At 35.5% G+C, this 19859-nt stretch overlaps 3 protein-coding genes and 1 pseudogene across 3 annotated transcripts in view; 1 reads left to right on the forward strand and 3 right to left on the reverse strand.

Annotated features, from left to right (window-relative positions):
* Positions 1-2213: 2213 nt before the first annotated feature.
* Positions 2214-3971, reverse strand: LOC120179431 (cytochrome P450 81Q32-like). Its single transcript, XM_039185028.1, has 2 exons — positions 3053-3971; positions 2214-2938 (listed from the first exon to the last, which is right to left on the reverse strand). The coding sequence occupies exons 1-2, from the start codon at positions 3947-3949 to the stop codon at positions 2303-2305; spliced, it is 1533 nt and encodes a 510-aa protein (XP_039040959.1). The 5' UTR covers positions 3950-3971; the 3' UTR covers positions 2214-2302.
* An 891-nt stretch (positions 3972-4862) lies between these two features.
* LOC120179423 (cytochrome P450 81E8-like) lies at positions 4863-7947 on the reverse strand. Its single transcript, XM_039185023.1, has 3 exons — positions 7780-7947; positions 7557-7665; positions 4863-5092 (listed from the first exon to the last, which is right to left on the reverse strand). The coding sequence occupies exons 1-3, from the start codon at positions 7945-7947 to the stop codon at positions 4863-4865; spliced, it is 507 nt and encodes a 168-aa protein (XP_039040954.1).
* An 11-nt stretch (positions 7948-7958) lies between these two features.
* On the reverse strand, positions 7959-8651 carry LOC120179432 (annotated as a pseudogene).
* Positions 8652-10455: 1804 nt separating this feature from the next.
* Positions 10456-19859, forward strand: part of LOC120179426 (myosin-2-like) — a 34688-nt gene continuing 25284 nt past the window's right edge. Inside the window, exon 1 of the mRNA XM_039185026.1 lies at positions 10456-10462. The gene's annotated coding sequence lies outside the window, so the exon portion shown is untranslated. The remainder of the gene's footprint in view (positions 10463-19859) is intronic.

Consider the following 19859-nt stretch of genomic DNA (forward strand, 5'->3'; position numbering starts at 1 on the left):
CGGGTCACTCATGCATTAAGAACGCACATCCAAATGACCCCTCGATGGATAAATACCTCAACTAAAACTTGTTTGACATACGCATTAAGAACGTACATCCAACTAATCTACAACTCTAGAATATCTGAATGATTTTAGGTCACAAGAGCATTATATCAACATTCGACTATCATTACTTTAAGTGACTTGGAATGACTCTTAGGATATCCGAATAACCCATCAAACACAACAGACGATCGTCATAAATAAATAACTCAAGTGTCCTCTTTATTTCTTGAGTATCAAGCAAAGACATAAGTTTTATAAAACCTCTTATCATAATGTTCTTATTCTTTTCAACACATCATTAAACTCCATGCTATTAATCATTCACATATTCTTAAGTTTCCAATTTTAAGTTTTTAATTGATAGACTCATCACTCTCAAGCTCTTATAGATAATTCAATGTTCATTAACCAAATTCCACTGATGGTATAGATACCGACACATAGCTATTGATACTCTCCTTGAATACCGGTACCTAAAATAGCCTTAAAGTTTACTTAATAATCATTATTGTCAATATCATGCCTTGAGTATCGATACTCACCTATGTGGTATCAATACTTCCTTTAAGTATTGCTACCAAAACTAGCCCCAATATTGGTTTAAAATACCCCCAATATTGATACCAAGTCTTTGGTATTGATATAAAACGAACAATATCGATACCTTATGAACATGCATCGATACCCCTTAAAAAAATCTACTTTTTTCCCTTTGAATAATAGTGTCGATATTAATTCATATGGTACCAATACTCAAACTCATAATTGGCTTGTTTCACATGAAAATCAACCCAAACTCATCCAAAACAGTTGGTTCAAGGACTAATTTGATTAATAAAGCTTATAGAAGTATTGAGGGATCATAAAAAACATAATATTCATTTATTTCTAACGTCCAAATCTTTCTCTACAATCTATGAACACCAAAACCAAACAATATGCTCTAACCGCCTAATACAAGCAAACAAACTAATGTATATGATCTATAAGTAGTAAGGTGGAGTCAAGGGTGTGTTACCTCAACTTCTAAGCAATTCAAAACCTTTATAGCTCACCTAGAGCCGAATCCTCCCTGCTCTTGCCCTTGGGGCTTTCACACAACACTTTCACTAATCCAAAGCCACAAAAATGATTTCGACATTGAAATGATTATTATAACTGGCTAAAAAACAATTAGGTTACATATAATTCGAATGAAAATATTGGAGGAACTCTTGGAGCTTAAGCTTTTGTAAAACCCAGAATGAGCTCATGGTCACTATAGAAGAAGATGATGAGCTTATCTTGGAGCTCATAATTCATAGATCATGATTCTTACCTTGGATTTTTAGATTGATGTAGAGGAAGAAGAAAGATTGCAGCTTTGTTCTAGTTTTTGCTTGAGTAAATAGATAAAGGAAGATGAAAATGGAGAGCTATGAAGGATAAAGTTTAGGCAAGAGAAGAAAAAAGGGGCTATGCAAATTGCCCCATAAAGTTAGAGCAAGTTAGATTAAAATCCTACTAAATTAGGCACAATTTTCTTTATTCAGAAAATTGCCCTCTAGGTCCCCTCTTCCTTCATCTCAAGTTCAAACCCCTCTTCTATCACCAATTAAAATGATTACTCACACGATTATACTCAAATTTGACCCAAGGAAACTCCATTCTATGATCAATCAATTCAATTGAACCTTGATTCAACACTCGAATGTTGACCCAAAAATTCGTTTCGTTACAATCGTGATAGCCCATTTGTTGCCATCGACACTAAGTAATTTATCCTAGATTAGGGTTGGGCGAGTTTGAGATGCTACTTCTGCATTAGTTCCCGTCAAGTTTTTTTCTATTCTCATCTTATGATTTGCTAAGAGTATAAAACGTAAAATCATCCCATTTCAAAATTTAAATCATATAAATCTTTATACAATTAACTTGTGAGAATAAAAAATTGATTATTATTTTCTATTTATTATTATTGATTTTTTTATTTATATAATTAAAATTTAAAATAAACTTCAAAATATTAATTATAATTTAGCATAAATAAAAGAAAGAAAAATAACAAACATTTAATATTAAGACGAACAAGACTTAAAAACGTTTAATAAGAAAACGTGTTAAAATATTAGTATAAAATAGGACGAATTCCGCAAAAACATGTATTAATAACATCCCAATACAAGTGCTTCAGAAGTTATTATTCCATTTGCTTCATTATAACTAAATACAATCAATAAAAGTATACAACTTTTTTCTATAAAAAAAACTCCAACTAATTAGTATAAAAAGTTCTATCCACAATGGGGCGAGCTTTGCACAAAGCCTTCAAGGGATGAGCTTTAGGCATGGTGCCTCCTGTTCCTTCAACCATATCAATTGCGTTGCCATCAATCCTTTCCCACTCAAAGCATTGAATCAATGCTCCTAAGGTTAACCCCATCACTCGTTGAGCTTGCCCTGCTCCTGGACATGCCCTTCTTCCTAACCCAAATGGCATTAGATTGTGAGTCCCCAAGTCACCTTCTCCCCCTAATTTCTCATCATTTTCAAATCTCTCTGGCTTGAAACTTGTTGGATCTTCCCATGATTTTGGATCTCTATGAATGGACCATGCATTCACCAACACGATCGTGCCACGCGGAACATCGTATCCACCAACGGTGCAATCACTAGATGGCTCGTGTGGGAGCAGAAGAGGGGCTGCAGGGTATAATCTAAGAGTCTCAAATATAATACCTTGAAGATATTTCAGCTTTGGGAGATCCGATTCATCTATCAGATTTTCTTCCCCTATTTCACTGTCTATTTCAGCTTTAGCCCTCCTCAATACAACTGGATGGTTTAGCAAATTGGACATTGCCCATTCTAAGGTCACTGCTGATGTATCAGTTCCTGCAAATATTAGCACCTGCAAAATGACCATGCTTGTTATTGACAAGGCAATATAAAGAATCCTATATATATTAACATGGTTTTTTATTATAGGAACGATGGAACTTGAAGAAAGAAGATTTCAACTAACCAACATGAGTCCTTTGATGATTTCATCGGTATAGTAATGAGGATCAGATTGTTGCAAGTTAAGAAGGTGGTCGATTGTACTATTATTATTATTATTATTAGTATTATACAGCTGCTTACACCGGTGCTCATCTATTAACTTTTGCAACAATCCGTCTATCTTTTCTCCAAGCTTCTTCACCTTCTTCTCATACCCTCCAAACCAATTCAACAAAGGCATGAAATCTGAACGATTTCCCGATCCGGCATAGCTAACCGCCTGTGCTATAAGCTCCCTAAATTCGCTCGCTTCATCGTCATCCATCACTTCTTCTCCGTAGTACCTCTTCCCCGCAAGCATCCTCATTATGTTATTGAAAGTCAAGTCATGAAGCATGGACTTGAGCTCCACTCTTGCAAACCCTCGACGCGAGTCACGCGACAATTTCACCAACAACCTCCGGACCTCATCTTTCCGAATGCTCGCAAAGGCGTTGAGACGACTAGACGAGAAGATTTCAATGGCGCTGATACGACGTAAGTTGCGCCAATGATCACCGTAGGATGAGGCTGTAACTGAGGTGTAGTTGTAGCCGATGTACTTCCATATGATCAACTTGGGACGATTAGCCAAAAGTACATCGTTCTTAGTGAAGCATTCCTCCGCCACGGTCGAAGATGATACCACTACTACAAACCGAGAGCCAAGGCGGAGGGAGAAGACTGGACCGTATATTTGAGAAAGACGGTGGTAGAAACGGTGGACAGGCGGTTTGAGGAGGTGGAGGTGGCCGAGTATGGGGAGTGAAAGTGGGGATGGAGGGAGGTTTTTGGGGTGTTTCTTTGATTTGAACAAGTTTAAACAAACGAGAAGGAAGATAAGGGAAAGAGACGAGTAAAGAATTGTTGTTTCTTCCATTTCAGATGGGCGTTTATCAATTTCAGGGGTAACTGCTTTATACGTAAGTGGGAATATGAGTGTTTAAGTGGATGACCTTTATGTGGTGGTCAGTTTTTTCACATTATCTTAAAGAATTATATCTTGTTCTGATGAGGCACATGGGGCCTCAAGCAGGTGAGTTTTCACCGTTGTGCGTCCTTGTGGGTCCTTTTCTTTTTTTCTTAATGCATGCATCTGAATTACAGCTAGACGTCATTGCATACGTTATACTTACAGTTTATCAAGCGAGTAGATCGCGAGTTATGACGTGCTTAATTTGTGCTCATTAAAAAGTTTTATTACTTGACTCGATTCGTTGCTCGTTAAGTTAGTTATTAATTATGCTCGTTACTCGTTAAACTCGATATTCGTCATTCATCAAGTTAACCGAAATTTACTTTATTTTTTTAACTATAGATAAAATTTATTCTTTTTTTCTGGGCAAAAAGAATTTATTTATTAAACATAAACGCCTTAACCTTGAATATGAGCCTGTTAAAAACCTCCTTAATACTATGTGGAGAAAAGAGTATTCACACCCATGGGAAAACAAATCTTCAAACTCGACTGTTAAACCAAACTAAACAAAATACAACACTATAATACCTCGCTTATAACCCAGCTACAAGACCACCACACATGGCCAAAAAATTTTCAGCATCCATGCACCCAACAATATAGCTCCAGCAATCAAAAAACCAAAATCATAACTATCAATACTAACAATCACATCAGAAAATATCACAGAAAGAACCAGAACCCCAGTCACTTACCACCAAGCTTTGACCAACTCTCTTCTAAGCATACCTTCAATTCCCACCTGAGAGAATAAGCCATTTCCTCTTCGGTAAAAAATAAAAATGATTGAGATGAATGAACTCAATTTTCCGCCTCAGTCTGTACACTTCCAGAAGCATAGACCACCGTTCCATTGCCGATGAGGTGGAAATTCCACCCAATCCGTAGCTATTTCTGAGTCGCCTTCCACCATGAACTCCCCTGCACCCAACTCCTTTTCTTCAGTTAGAACTTCCAACGATATTCTAATGCCCGTAATGACCGAAAAATCAATCCCCAACTTAACCGTTGATCCAAGAACATTAGACGAAGCTCCCCATTTGCCTTACACAGAACGCCATCACACCAAGTTAGACGTTCATACATCACCCCAGCTTAATATAAACATAAATTAGTAAATTTAATTAAAAAAACTATCAAAAGAATGTATGAAGTAATTTTAAAGTCTAAGCTTCAAAGTAACAATCTACAAATATATTAAAATAAAAAATTAACGAGATGTTCGTGAACTTATCGAGTCGAGTTGGACTTTGTTCGACTCAACTCGTTAAGGTCTCGAGTCTAGTTTTTACCGAGTCAAATTCGAGCTACTCAACTCATTAATCACCCCTAGTTATACTATTTTAATTATTTATTCTCTGTTCATTGCTGAATTTTTTATCAAAATCTTTTAATGTGAACTTATTATTATTTAAAATTTATTATTAATAAAAATATAAAAATAATTCTAAAAAAATTTAATCAAATAATTTTTAAATATATTTTATGAAATTTAATTATTTAAAATAACTATGATTAAAATTTAAAAAAAATTGATTTTAAAACTCAGTAAGAGACCATCTTAATAATATAATTTCACCTTTATGATTTAGAATGCAAAGATTACTAACTTTATGCAATTTAATCTGTTTAAACTAGTTCGTGACTCAATGCATGTGTTAATTTTATTTATAGTTTTTTTTAAAAAATTTAATCAAATAATAAAACTAATGATTTATAATTCAATGGTAAAAAGATTTTTTTTTTTTAAAGATTCGAGTTTGAGTTATTATACCTATAGGGTGTGTATGATATTAAATTAAAATTCATAATTATAGCACATATTTTTAATGTATACTATTATGATAAAATATGACATAAATTAAGTTACTGATTAATTTATAAAATCACAAGATATTAGAAGTATTACAGACATAAAAGTGTTTAATAATAATAATAATAATTATCATGATATTATAGTTGATAAATTAAAATATAACTTCAACGCGATATCAAAATTTTTAAAAATAAAGTTCTTACATAGTATCCAAATACAAATAATAATGCGAGACGATAACGATGAAGGGATACAAGGTCATATTCACACCCGTACCATTATCCATGACATGTTTAATTTTAGTATAATGATAAAAAAATTCTAAAAACGATAAATGCTCTAAAATATGAATCTTTTTGTCATAAACTGAAACGTTGGTAACAAAATATTTCAATAAAGAATAAGGGAAGAAGTAACTATTTAGTCAAACATTAGGCAATATTTTGCTCTAAAATTAAACATTGGGAACCAAAATACTTAAAAAAAATAGAGACTAAAAATAACTATTTAGTGAAACGCATAAATATTTTTTGACATTATTTATTTAATTTTTATCTCCAATTTTTTTACCTTTACCACATGTGAAACCCGTACTCATCCCATTTAATCCGGTTGGGGTGTAAACGAGCTAAGTCGAGCTCGAGTATTGTTGAGATCAATTCGACTCGAAAGCTCTGAAATGGAGATCAACTCGACTCGAAAACTCGCGAGCTTAAAATTTTTAAGCTCGACTCAAACTCGAAATCCTGAATTGAAGCTCGTGAGCAGTTCAATAAAAAAAACTCTTAAACTTAACAAGATTGAATAATCAAACTCAAACTTAAATATGAACCTTAAATACATGAAAGCCTTATTGTATTTTAAAAAAAATCAACACATAAATGTTAATATTATTAATAATTTATTTTTTTAAAAATAAAATCTTAATATATTATATTTTCGATCTGCTCACGAGTTTTTCGAGTCGAGTATCAAGTAGCTCGTTTCGGCTTGTTAAGAATTTGAGTTGAGCTTGAGTTCGAGTCGATCTCGAGTAACTCACGATATGTCTCGTCTCATTTACACCCCTAATGAAATAGGACGAATTGCGCAAAAAATGGTATTCATCATTATAACTACGTACAATCAATAAAAATATTTAACTTTTTCTAATAAAAACTCTAAACTAATTAATATAAAAAGTTCTATCCACAATGGGGCGAGCTTTGCACAAAGCCTTTAACGGGTGAGCTTTGGCATGGTGCCTCCTTTTCCTTCAACCATATCAACTGGCATGCCATCAATCCTTTCCCACTCAAAGCATTGAATCAATGCTCCTAAGGTTAAGCCCACCACTCGTTGAGCTTACCCTGCTCCTGGACATGCCCTTCTTCCTAACCCAAATGGCATTAGCTTGTGTGTCCATAAATCATCATCTACCCCTAATTTCTCATCATTCGCAAATCTCTCTGGCTTGAAACTTGTTGGATCCTCCCATGATTTTGGATCCCCCCTAATTTCTCATGCATTCACCAACACGATCGTGCTACGCGGAACATCGTATCCACCAACGGTGCAATCACTAGATGGCACGTGTGGGAGCAGAAGAGGGGCTGCAGGGTATGATCTAAGAGTCTCGAACATATATACCTTGAAGATATTTCAGCTTTGGGAGATCCAATTCATCGATTAGATTTTATTCCCCTATTTCACTGTCTATTTCAGCTTTAGAGCTCCTCAATACAACTGGATGGTTTAGCAAATTGGACATTGCCCATTCTAAGGTCACCGCTGATGTATCAATTCCTGCAAATATTAGCACCTGCACAGCATTCATGCTTGTTATTGACATGGTGATATAAAGATTCCTATCGATATTAACATGGGTTTTGATGATTGAAACGATGGAACTTGAACAAAGAAGATTCCAACTTACCAACATGAGTCCTTTGATGATTTCATCAGTATAGTAATGAGGATCAGATTGTTGCAAGTTAAGAAGGTGGTCGATCGTACTATTATTATTGTTGTTGTTGTAATTTTTATTATTGTCCAGCCTCTTACATCGGTGCTGATCTATCAACTTTTGCATCAATCCGTCCATCTTTTCCCCAAGCTTCTTCACCTTCTTTTCAAACCCTCCAAACCAATTCAACACAGGCAAGAAATCTGCAGGATTTCCCGATCCGCCATAGCTAACCGCCTCTGGTATAATCTCCCTAAATTCGCTCGCTTAATCGTCATCCATAACTTCATCTCCGTAGTAACTTTTCCCCGCAAGCACCCTCATTATATTATTGAACGTCAAGTCACGAAGCATGGACTTGAGGTCCACTCTTGCAAACCCTCGACGCTAGTCACGCAACAATCGAACGCTTGCAAAGGCGTTGAGACGGCTAGATGAGTAGATTTCAATGGCGCCGATACGACGTAAGTTGCGCCAATGATCGCCATAGGATGGGGATGTAAGTGTGGTGTAGTTGTAGCCCAAGTACTTCCCCATGATAAACTTGGGACGATTAGCCAAAACTACATCGTTCTTAGTGAAACATTTCTCCGCCGGGTGGAGATGAAACCACCACCGCGTGGAAGATGAACCACCACCGCAAACCAAGAGCCGAGGCGAAGGGAGAAGATTGGACCATATTTTTGAGAAAGAGAATGGTAGAAACGGTGGGAAGGAGGTTTGAGAAGGTGAAGGTGGCCGAGTATGGGGAGTGAAGGTGGGCATGGAGGGATGTTTTTGCAGTGTTTCTTTATTTGAAACAACATATTTAAACATAGGAGAAGACAAGGGAAAGAGACAAGTAAAGAATTGTTGTTTCTTCCATTTGAGATGAGCGTTTATCAATTTCAGCGGTCCTTGTTCTAATGTCTCTACATTACGAGTGTTATCCAGGAAATAATGCCAGGAACGTTAAATCACATGGGGCCTTTGTTAAAGTCAAGGAAATATGGCAGCAGCCGGCTTCTATTGTTTTGTCAAAGTTTGGCATGTTTATTGTTGAAATTTTGAAGGGATAATCACCAAATTGAGTCATTGAAGTTTAGTGTATTTATAAGATTAGTCCTCAAGCTTCAACTATAAATACCCTATCCCATTTAGTTTCAAAATCATCTCAAAATCCCAAAAATCATTTCTTTATCCCATTACTAGAGAGCTTTCTTGTGAGTAGTGAGTGTTTTGTAAATACTTGTAAATTTTCTCTCTTAGTAAAAGATCTGTAGCAGTCTGGAGAGGTAGGCAAAATTGGTTGAACTCCGTTATCAATTTCGGGTATTATTTTTCCGCTTTTATTTCGCATTCTCACTAATCTGGTTATAAGGAAATTACTCGTATTCGTTTTATTTCCCAACAACTGGTAATCAGAGCTTTTGGTTGTGAATTTTGTCAATTTTTGCGAGGTTAGTATTCATTACAATTCACGTGAATAGTGAATTTCGTGAATAGTAAAATTTTTGTCGGCGATACGAGTTTTTCGACGGAGGTGTTATAATACACGGTGGTTCGTACAAATTGTTAGAAACAATCCAAAGAAGCCAGATTCGAGTGGGAGCGATGGCTGCAGACGAAGGGAAGGTGAAAATTGAAAAGTTCGATGGTGCGGACTTTGGATTTTGGAAGATGCAGATTGAAGATTTTCTGTACCAGAAAAATCTATATCAAGCTCTCTCAGGAAAACAACCAGAGGGCATGAAGAATGAAGATTGGGCTCTTCTCGACAGACAAGCCCTCGGAGTTATCCGACTGACGTTATTCTGCAATGTTACTTTCAACATAGCAAAGGAAAAGACCACGACGGGTCTTATGGCGGCTCTCTCCAGTATGTATGAGAAGCCATCGGCCTCAAACAAAGTTCATTTGATGAGGGGAATATTCAATTTGCGGATGGCGAAAGGGGCATCAGTGGCTCAACACTTAAATGAACTCAACACAATCACAACCCAGTTGAGTTCCGTGGAAATTGAATTCGATGATGAAGTTCGAGCTTTAATTCTCTTATCATCTACCAGACAGCTGGAATGCTACTATTACAGCAGTCAACAGCTTGTCAAGAAACAGTAAATTGAAATTCGACGATGTTCGGGATCTGGTATTGAGCGAAGAAATTCGACGAAGAGAATCGGGTGAAGCATCAACCTCCTCAGCCTTGCACACGGAGTCTAGAGGGAGAACTTCAGAGTGATATTCAAATCGTGGCAGATCTAAATTCAGAGTGATAGTCAACAGTCCGATTGAATCATGGATCTTGGATTCAGGGGCATCTTTCCACTCCACCCCATGCCTAGAAATCATGGAGAACTATGTAAGTGGTGATTTTGGGAAGGTTCATCTAGCTGATGATTAAACCTTGAAGATCGTCGGAAAAGGAGACCTCCGACTAAAGTTGTCAAACCAGACCACCTGGACGCTGAAAGGAGTGAGACATATTCATGGCCTCAAAAGAAATCTGATTTCTGTAGGACAGCTTGATGGTGAAGTGTTGAGTTAACGAATGACGAAATTGGCCAAGAGGGGGGGTGAATTGGCAATAAAAATTTTGTGGAAGCTTTTGCAGAAAATTGAAAATAATTACACACCGATTTATAGTGGTTCGACTTTCTCAAAAAAAGTCTACGTCCACTACCTTAGCTATCCACACTAAGGATTTTCCAACAAATTTACTAATTTGTTCTTTCTTTTGAGGCCAAAGAGATAACCTTACAATTCCCTCAAGAGTATACCCCAACTCTTGAGAACACTCTTTTCTCAAAGAGAAGATTACAAATTTGCAAACTTACAAGAAAACCTCACAAGGTAAGATGTTTGCACAATTCTAAAACAAAGAAAAGAACACTCAAAGATGAATACAATTGAGCACAAAAAGTGTTCTTGAAAGCAAAATGAATATTGAATGAAAATGGGCTTTGAAATGCTCAAACTTGAGGTTTGATGCTTTCTCTTTGATTCTCTCTTGATTCTAGTTGCTTGATGTTTCTTGTTGTTGATCAATGGCTTCTAAGCTTGCTTAAATACACCTTGGATCACTTCTGAACGTTGGGGATAATTAGAGAAGATATTATAGCCGTTTTAGTGTGAAAACATTTAATAAAACAGCTTGGACAGTGGGGGGAATCGGTTCCCTATCATAGGGAATCGGTTCCCTAAGTGTAAAATTCAAATATTTCGACTGTTGAACAGGGGGGAATCGGTACCCCCTTGGGGGGGAATCGGTTCCCTCCGAGCATTCTGGAAATCTCAGAGCCAAACCATTCAGGGGGAATCGGTTCCTATGGGGGGGAATCGGTTCCCTCTGAGTAATCTGGAATTTTTGGCTTTGAATTGGTTCGAAATACTTTGTAAAATTATTTTGAAATTGTTTTATGATTAAAACTTAATTTTACACTTAAGTAAGGATCAAAAATGATTTTTGAAATATTTGGAGTAATGTTTTGATATTCGAATAGTTATATCGAATATACTTAGAAAATCATTTGGAAAATCTTAAAATCCATTTAACTTAATTGTTATATCGAAATATTAAAATGTTTCAACAATCTCCCCCTTTTGATATAACAAAATTTAGTAATTTTATGATTTTTGAAATCAAGTTTTTGAAATTACTCCCCCTTACTTTAACACTTCTTCAATTTATCATGTAAAACATTTAACACTTATTCTTCCCCCCTTTTGTTAAATCAAAAAGACATTGAAAACAAGGTTTTGAAAATCATTTAGCCAATTGATTTATTAATTATAAGCTTAAGCTGCTAAGATCACAATCAAAAGAGAGGTTAGCCATTAGTTTCATAAATCAATATTCATAAATAATGTGATATGGCAAAATTGGTCATATTGCTAATGATAATGTAAATGATGCAAAAAATGAATAAAACACCAAACATATAAGTTCACACCATTCATATCCAAAATCCAACAATCCACAAAATCAAACAAATCAAAATGTTGAAACAATATTCATTTTGTTCAAAGTTTTAAAGCTAAACATAAAATCAAGCATCCGGATCGGTAGGAGGAAAACGGGCTCGCATAGCGGCCATCTCGTGTGTGAGTTCATTGATACGAGCGTTGGTTGATTCATTGTTTGCACGCATCTCCCGAAGAATCTCTAATTGTTGAGCTCCCATTGTGGATAAATGAGACTCTATAGAGGAAAAGCGCGAGTCCATGGTAGCGTATCGGAAATCGAATGTCTCCATAAAGGATTGAAAATATGGAGGCATTTGATGCGTTGTTGTGCTTGCTCCTCGGGCTGCTCTTCGGGTTGTTCAGGTTCTTCTTCAGCTTCATCAATATCCCTCATTAATTGTTCAAACTCGGGATCTTCGTCAGCCTCGGGTGGAGCTTGTGAAGAACTAGCTCCCGGAGTAGAAGAACGAACCCATTCACCGGTTTCTTTGTCCTTTACCCATCCCGCTCTCGTTAAGGAAAGAAGATTTATTTGTTTCTTAAGAGGAAAAATGACATCTAGACCGACTCTAAGCCCAACTTTGGAAAACAGATTACTCAAAAAGAAACCGTAAACTAGAGATGAACAGTGTTTCTTGTTAGGAACAAGATTTACGGTTTCAACAATTTCAGCAAAATAATCTGAGGTAGGTAATTTTAATACGGTTTTCGAAACATGTAACCACCAAAGATCCAAAGCTCTAAGAGTAGAATAACGACCTCCGGATGGTCGAAACCACCAAGAAATCATTAGATGAAGAAAACACTCATGTAGGTCTAAGACACTCGCACTATCTCTTCTTTTATAACGAGAACCTAAGATTTGTTTTCATTCGAAATACCATCATTATCTAATCCAAATGTATTGGCTATATATGCCGGGTCAATATATAAGAATTGTCCTAGGAGGTAGGAACGAATTCCTATGGTTTCGGTTTCAGCTTGGTTTTTAACACATACGGCATTAGAGTAGAATATACGAACAAGTTGATGGTAAACGATGGGTTCAAGATCAATAGTTTATCAAATTTCCATTCTTGTAAAATGGGAAGATATTTAAAATCGATAGCTAACAAGCTTGACGAGAAGGAATACGTTCTTCCCGGATTTTGTAAGAATCGAAATATTGATAATACCAATATCGGTGATTTCTAGACCCAGGATGATTGAAACACGAATTTTGGATAGTCAAGTTAGGATCAGTGGGATTGGGATTAGAAATTGGAATAGAAGGAGGATTTGGAGGTGGATTTGGTTGACGACTAGAACGACTAGATGAAGACCTAGGACGTTTAGGATTTGACATGGTGAAGGAAATCGGAATAGATATAATAACCTGCAATTTTAAAACAAGTGTCTGCAATTCAATTAATCCCAAAACTCAAATGAGTCCTCAATATTTCAAGATTCTCTAAATCAATCCTAATGGGCAAAGTTGTTAAAAAACTTTTGAAAAATATGGTTTTGAGAAACAATATATGTAGTTTTTCATAACACAATATAATTTAATCAAAACACATAATTTGAAAAATAACATATTTTTTTTTATTATTTCGAAAATTTAAAAAAAATTGAAAAATTCTTGTGTTTTTGATGAAATTAGTTGTAACATCTAGTTTCTAATCACTAAATAATGCCCGATCACTATTTCAACCTAGAACTAATTGAAACTAATCCTATGTTCAAAAATAATGAAATAAAGAGTTTAGAAAATTTACCTTGAAATATGAAGATTGAGGGGATTTAGATGTTGTTTGCACGATTTTAATGATTCCAACAGGTTTGGAAGATGATTTATGAAGCAAATTCCGATTAATATCGTTGATTTGAGGCAAAAATGGAGATTTGAGGGGTTTAGAGGGAAGAAACGGCGAAGAGAGAGGAAGAGGGTTTTTGAGAGTTTGGGGTTATTCTGCCCGATTTTAGCAGAACCCCAGGGGGTATCGATTCCCCTGTGGGGGGAATCGGTTCCCCTTCAAAGGGGAATCGGTTCCCCTTCAAAGGGGAATCGGTTCCCTCAGGGGGGGATCGATTCCCTCTGCACCAAAATGCTAAAATCCGATTTTTTTAAGCACAAAATGCTAAATTAATATTTTCTAGTGGTATTGGCAACTCATATATCAAAAATTAATTATGTTCAAACAATTAAATTAATCTTTAATAGATTTTTGAACATAAAATTAATTTTCACTAAGAATCACAAACTCCCCCTAACTAATAGCAAGAATGCAATCAAAAATTATTATTATAAGCATTTTTCAAGATTTATTAAAAGTGCTAAAATTATTTTAAACACTAAGTGAAGATAGGTTGGTCAAACCTAATTCTCTCCTAAGTGTCCAAATCTTTCCTTGTCTAAGGGTTTTGTAAGATATCCGCTAATTGGTGCAAAGTATCAACAAATTCTATAACTACATCTTCCTTAGTGACATGGTCTCTAATGAAGTGATGTCTTATTTCAATATGCTTAGTTCTAGAGTGTTGGATGGGATTTTTAGTGAGACAAATAGCACTAGTATTGTCACACTTGATAGGAATAGTACCTACTTCAATTCCATAATCAAAAAGTTGTTGTTTCATCCATAAAACTTGTGCACAACAACTACCAGCTGAAATGTATTCGGCTTCAGTGGTAGATAATGCAACACAATTTTGTTTCTTTGAAAACCAAGAAATTAGCATATTTCCAAGGAATTGGCAAGTACCGGAGGTGCTTTTCCTATCTAATTTGCATCCTCCATAATCCGCATCAGAAAAAGCATGCAAGCTAAAGCTAGAGTCTCTAGGATACCAAAGTCCTAACTAGGAGTGTCCTTAAGGTATCTAAAGATTCTCTTAACAGCTAGTAAATGTGATTCCTTAGGACATGATTGAAATCTAGCACATAAGCAAACACTAACATAATGTCCGGTCTACTTGCAGTTAGATAAAGCAAAGAGCCAATCATTGACCTATATAATTTAACATCTACACATTACCTCCTTCATCTAAGTCAAGCTTTGTTGAAGAGCTCATTGGAGTGTTTGAGGTTTCCCATTTTCCGTCCAAACTTCTTGAGCATATCTTTGACGTACTTAGCTTGATTAATGAAGATGCCATCTTTTTCTTTGCTTGATTTGGAGTCCCAAGAAAAATGAGAGCTCCCCCATCATGCTCATCTCAAACTCACTTTGCATTAGCTTAGAAAATTCTTGACAAAGAACATCATTAGTAGAACCAAATATTATATCATCAACATAAATTTGAACTACTATAAATCTTTACCTTTTCTCTTTAAAAACAATGTAGTGTCAACCTTTCCTTTAAAAAACCTTTTTCAATTAAAAATTTGACAATCTTTCATACCAAGCTCTAGGGCTTGTTTTAAACCATAAAGACTTTTGTCAATTTTAAAACATGATCCGGAAAATTTGAATCTTCAAAACCTGGAGGTTGTTCCACGTACACTTCTTCTTTATAAAACCATTTAAAAATGCACTTTTAACATCCATTTGATATAATTTAAATTCATTGAAACATGCAAATGCTAATAACATTCTAATTGCTTCCATCCTAGCTACGGGAGCGTATGTTTCATCATAGTCTATGCCTTCTTTGAGTATAGCCTTGAGAAACAAGTCTAGCCTTGTTCCTCACTATATTACCACTTTCATCAAGTTTATTTCTAAAAACCCATCTAGTACCTACAGTAGATTTTATTACTAGGCCTTTCAACTAATGTCCATACTTTACTTCTCTCAAATTGATTTAATTTTTCTTGCATAGCCATAATCCAATGTTCATCTTTTAATGCTTCTTTGATGTTCTTAGGCTCTATGCATGAAATAAATGCAACATAATTACAGATATTTCTAAGAGAAGATCGAGTAGTTACCCCTTTTGATGGATCACCTATAATTTCACCATCCTTGACATAGTTGTACTCTCTTGGAAAAGATACTTCCCTTTCTTCAATGGTTGGATTCTCGAGGGGATCATGAGTTTCCTCATCTTTGTTTCTTCCTTTGATGATGATTCTCCAACGTCATGTCTAACGTCATTGCTTGTACAATACCTACATCATCATTAACAGAAGAATCCTTCTTGGAAGGGGATTTTCATAGAAATAACATGTATAGACTTCTACAACTAAAGTTCTTTTATTAAATACACGATAAGCTTTAGAATTTAAGGAATAACCCAGAAAAATTCCTTCATCACTTTTAGCATCAAATTTACCAAGATTTTCTTTACCGTTGTTTAAAACAAAACATTTACATCCAAAAGGATGAAAATAGCTAATGTTAGGCTTTTTATTTTTGAGAATTTCATATGGAGTTTTCTTTAAAATTGGCCTAATCATTACTCGATTTACAACATAACAAGCGGTATTTGTGGCTTCCGCCCAAAATATTTTGGCAAATATTTTCACAAAGCATGGTTCTAGCCATTTCTTCTAAAGTTCGATTTTTCCTCTCAACAACTCCATTTTGTTGAGGGTTCTAGGTGCTGAAAAATTGTGGCTAATACCATTAGAATACAAAACTCAATAAATCCAAGATTTTCAAATTCAGTTCCATGATCACTTCTAACTAGTGATAGAGTAACCTTTTCATTTGGATTATTTTGAAAATGTGATGAAATTTTCTAATGCTTCATCTTTAGTACTTAAGAATAGAACCCAGTGTATCTAAATAGTCATCTACCAAGACAATACATATTGTTTTCCTCCCAAGCTAGTAGTTCTAGTTGGCCCAAAAAGATCTAATGGATCAATTATACTCTACTAGTTATACATCATTAATTTAAAGAAATCGTTTTTGTTTTCCTTTAGCACAAGCATCACAGATTTTATCATTATCAAATTTAAGCTTAGGCAACCCTCGAACTAATCACCTTGAATTAGCCGTTACAAAACACTCATACTAGCATGACTAGTCTCCTATGCCATAACCAACTATCATGCTCATCCTTAGCAACTAGGCATAAATTAGTCATATCAATAGAATCTAAATGCACCATGTAAATTTTTCCTATTCTATGACCAACAAGCTAATCGATTAGATGCAATGTCATGACTTTACAACCATTAATTTCAAATAAGACATTGAATCCTTATCGCTTAATTGACTAATACTCAATAGATTATGCTTTAATCCATTCACATATAAAACATTCTTAATTTGTATGGAAGAGTATTACTATTGTACCAATACCTTCAATGTGACCTTTTGAATTATCACCAAAGTCACTTCTCCTCGTTAAGCTCTATGAACCGGCTTTTGTCTCCGGTCATGTGTCTTGAGCATCCACTATCAAGGTACCATGAATTTGAATTTGTTTCTCGTGCCTTGTAGCAATGCTCCTTTCCCTACAAACATAGATTAATTTTTGATTTTTGGTACCCAAATTCTTTTGGGTCCATATTCATTAGTTTCCAAAATCCTAGTCCCTTAGGTATCCATTTGTGTAGGATATCTTTATCTTTAGTAGTAATGAGTCCTTTAGGAACCCATATACTTTAAAGATTTTACCATTTAAGGTTCGTTGAGGATTTCTATGATTGTAGTTTCTAAAATCTTTTCTAACAAAGTTGGATTTTGAATTTTCTCCTTTTTCAAAATGTTTTGTTCCAACTTTATCAAAAGAAGTTTTATGATCATCAATTTTCTTTTGATGATCATCATTGACCTTTGAAAGTAAATTTTGCAAATCTAAATTTTTCTTTTCAACTCTTCTAGTTTGATTTGCAAATCTTTGATTTTACTTTCAAGATCATTGTTGGTTTTGGATATGAGTTTATTTTCATTTTTCAACTTTGAAACATCATTTTTATATTTTAAAAATAATTTCTCATAGTCCGAAGCCAACCCATTATTCCTCTAATAGCTCATCATAAGATAATCATCAAAATCGGATGAGTTAGAGGTTACCTTAGAATCTTCCCCGAATGCCATCAAGCACAAGTTTGCTACTTCTTGTTCCTCTTCATCGGAACCTTCTTCATCGCTCCATGTAGCCACATGAGCCTTGTGCTTATTCTTTGATTGACCCTTTTTCTTCAATTGTGGGCAATCATATTTGACATGCCCGGCTTTTTGCATTCATAGCAAATGATTGGGTCCTTCTCTTTTGGTTCATTTTTGAGGCCTTCGTTTCGTTTGAATTTTCTTCCTTGGTAAGGTCTCATCATTTTTCTGAACCGTTTGGCAAACAATGCCATTTCCTCGTCATCATCATCATCATTAGAATCACTCTCATCTTTTATGGATTTGAGAGCAACTCCAATGTTTTTCTTCTTCTCCTTCTCCTTTGGTGTCTCTTCAACTTTATCAAGGTCCACCTCATCTTCAAGCATCATCTCATGAGTGAGGAGTGAACCGATAAGTTCTTCAAGGGTTAAGGACGATAGGTCCTTAGACTCGATGATTGCCGTCTTCTTTGATTGCCATGATTTTGGGAGGGAGTAGACTAACTTCCTCACAAGCTTTTCATTTGAGATGATCTCTCCATATGATTTGAGACCATTGACAATCGTTGAAAATCTATCCGTCATAGCTTTGATGTCTTCATTTGGTTTCATCCTGAAATTTTCATAGCTATGCGTTAGAATACTAATTTTTGATTTCTTTACCTCATCGGTGCCTTCATATGTGACTTGAAGCTTGTCCCATATTTCTTTGGCGGTTGTACACGATGAAACTCTTCCGTATTCATCTGGTCCAAGAGCACAAAAGATAATATGGATGGCTTTGGAGTTGAGCTGGAACAGTTTAGTATCTCCTTCACTCCACAACCTTGGATGAGTGATAGGCTTAATGTATCCTTCTTCTACGGCATTCCATGCTCCCATATCACTTGCTTGAATGAAGTACATCATTCTATTCTTCCAATAGGCGTAGTTAGCTCCATTGAAGAAAGGAGGCTTGTTGACGGGCATCGAATCGAGACCGGAGTCGAAGTTTGAAGTGGAGGCCATTGATGACTTTGTAATCGATGTAACTCTTCCCGGATCGACTCAAGAGGCGATTAAACCTTCAAATGAGTTAGGCTCTGATACCAATTGTTGAGTTAATCGAATGACGAAATTGGCCAAGAGGGGGGTGAATTGCCAATAAAAATTTTGTGGAAGCTTTTGCAGAAAATTGAAAATAATTGCACAGCGATTTACAGTGGTTCGACTTTCTCAAACAAAGTCTACGTCCACTACCTTAGCTATCCACACTAAGGATTTTCCAACAAATTCACTAATTTGTTCTTTCTTTTGAGGCCAAAGAGATAACCTTACAATTCCCTCAAGAGTATACCCCACTCTTGAGAACACTCTTTTCTCAAAGAGAAGATTACAAATTTGCAAACTTACAAGAAAACCTCACAAGGTAAGATGTTTGCACAATTCTAGAACAAAGAAAAGAACACTCAAAGATGAATACAATTGAGCCCAAAAAGTGTTCTTGAAAGCAAAATGAATATTGAATGAAAATGGGCTTTGAAATGCTCAAACTTGAGGTTTGATGCTTTCTCTTTGATTCTCTCTTGATTCTAGTTGCTTGATATTTCTTGTTGTTGATCAATGGCTTCTAAGCTTGCTTAAATACACCTTGGATCACTTCTGAACGTTGGGGATAATTAGAGAAGATATTATAGCCGTTTTAGTGTGAAAACATTTAATAAAACAGCTTGGAGCGTGGGGGGAATCGGTTCCCTCTCATAGGGAATCGGTTCCCTAAGTGTAAAATTCAAATATTTCGACCGTTGAACAGGGGGGAATCGGTTCCCTCCGAGCATTCTGGAAATCTCGGAGCCAAACCATTCAGGGGGAATCGTTTCCTCCTATGGGGGGGAATCGGTTCCCTCTGAGCAATCTGGAATTTTTGGCTTTGAATTGGTTCGAAATACTTTGTAAAATTATTTTGAAATTGTTTTATGATTAAAACTTAATTTTACACTTAAGTAAGGATTAAAAATGATTTTTGAAATATTTGGAGTAATGTTTTGATATTCGAATAGTTATATCGAATATACTTAGAAAATCATTTGGAAAAATCTTAAAATCCATTTAACTTAATTTGTTATATCGAAATATT

Source organism: Hibiscus syriacus, unplaced genomic scaffold, assembly GCF_006381635.1.
Source record: "Hibiscus syriacus cultivar Baekdansim isolate YM2019G1 unplaced genomic scaffold, ASM638163v2 tig00112415_pilon, whole genome shotgun sequence".
In the NCBI taxonomy this organism is placed as follows: Eukaryota; Viridiplantae; Streptophyta; class Magnoliopsida; order Malvales; family Malvaceae; genus Hibiscus; species Hibiscus syriacus.

Bases quoted from the DNA above. Each gene is read 5' to 3' on its own strand.
- LOC120179423 (XM_039185023.1), bottom strand. From the start codon at position 7,947: ATGGACGGATTGATGCAAAAGTTGATAGATCAGCACCGATGTAAGAGG. The intron at 7,666-7,779 runs GTAAGTTGGAAT...AATGCTGTGCAG, and splicing joins TCATCAAAGGACTCATGTTG to GTGCTAATATTTGCAGGAAT. The intron at 5,093-7,556 runs GTGAAATAGGGG...GTTCTGTGTAAG, and splicing joins CTCTAAAGCTGAAATAGACA to GCAAATGGGGAGCTTCGTCT.
- LOC120179431 (XM_039185028.1), bottom strand. From the start codon at position 3,949: ATGGAAGAAACAACAATTCTTTACTCGTCTCTTTCCCTTATCTTCCTT. The intron at 2,939-3,052 runs GTTAGTTGAAAT...GTCATTTTGCAG, and splicing joins TCATCAAAGGACTCATGTTG to GTGCTAATATTTGCAGGAAC.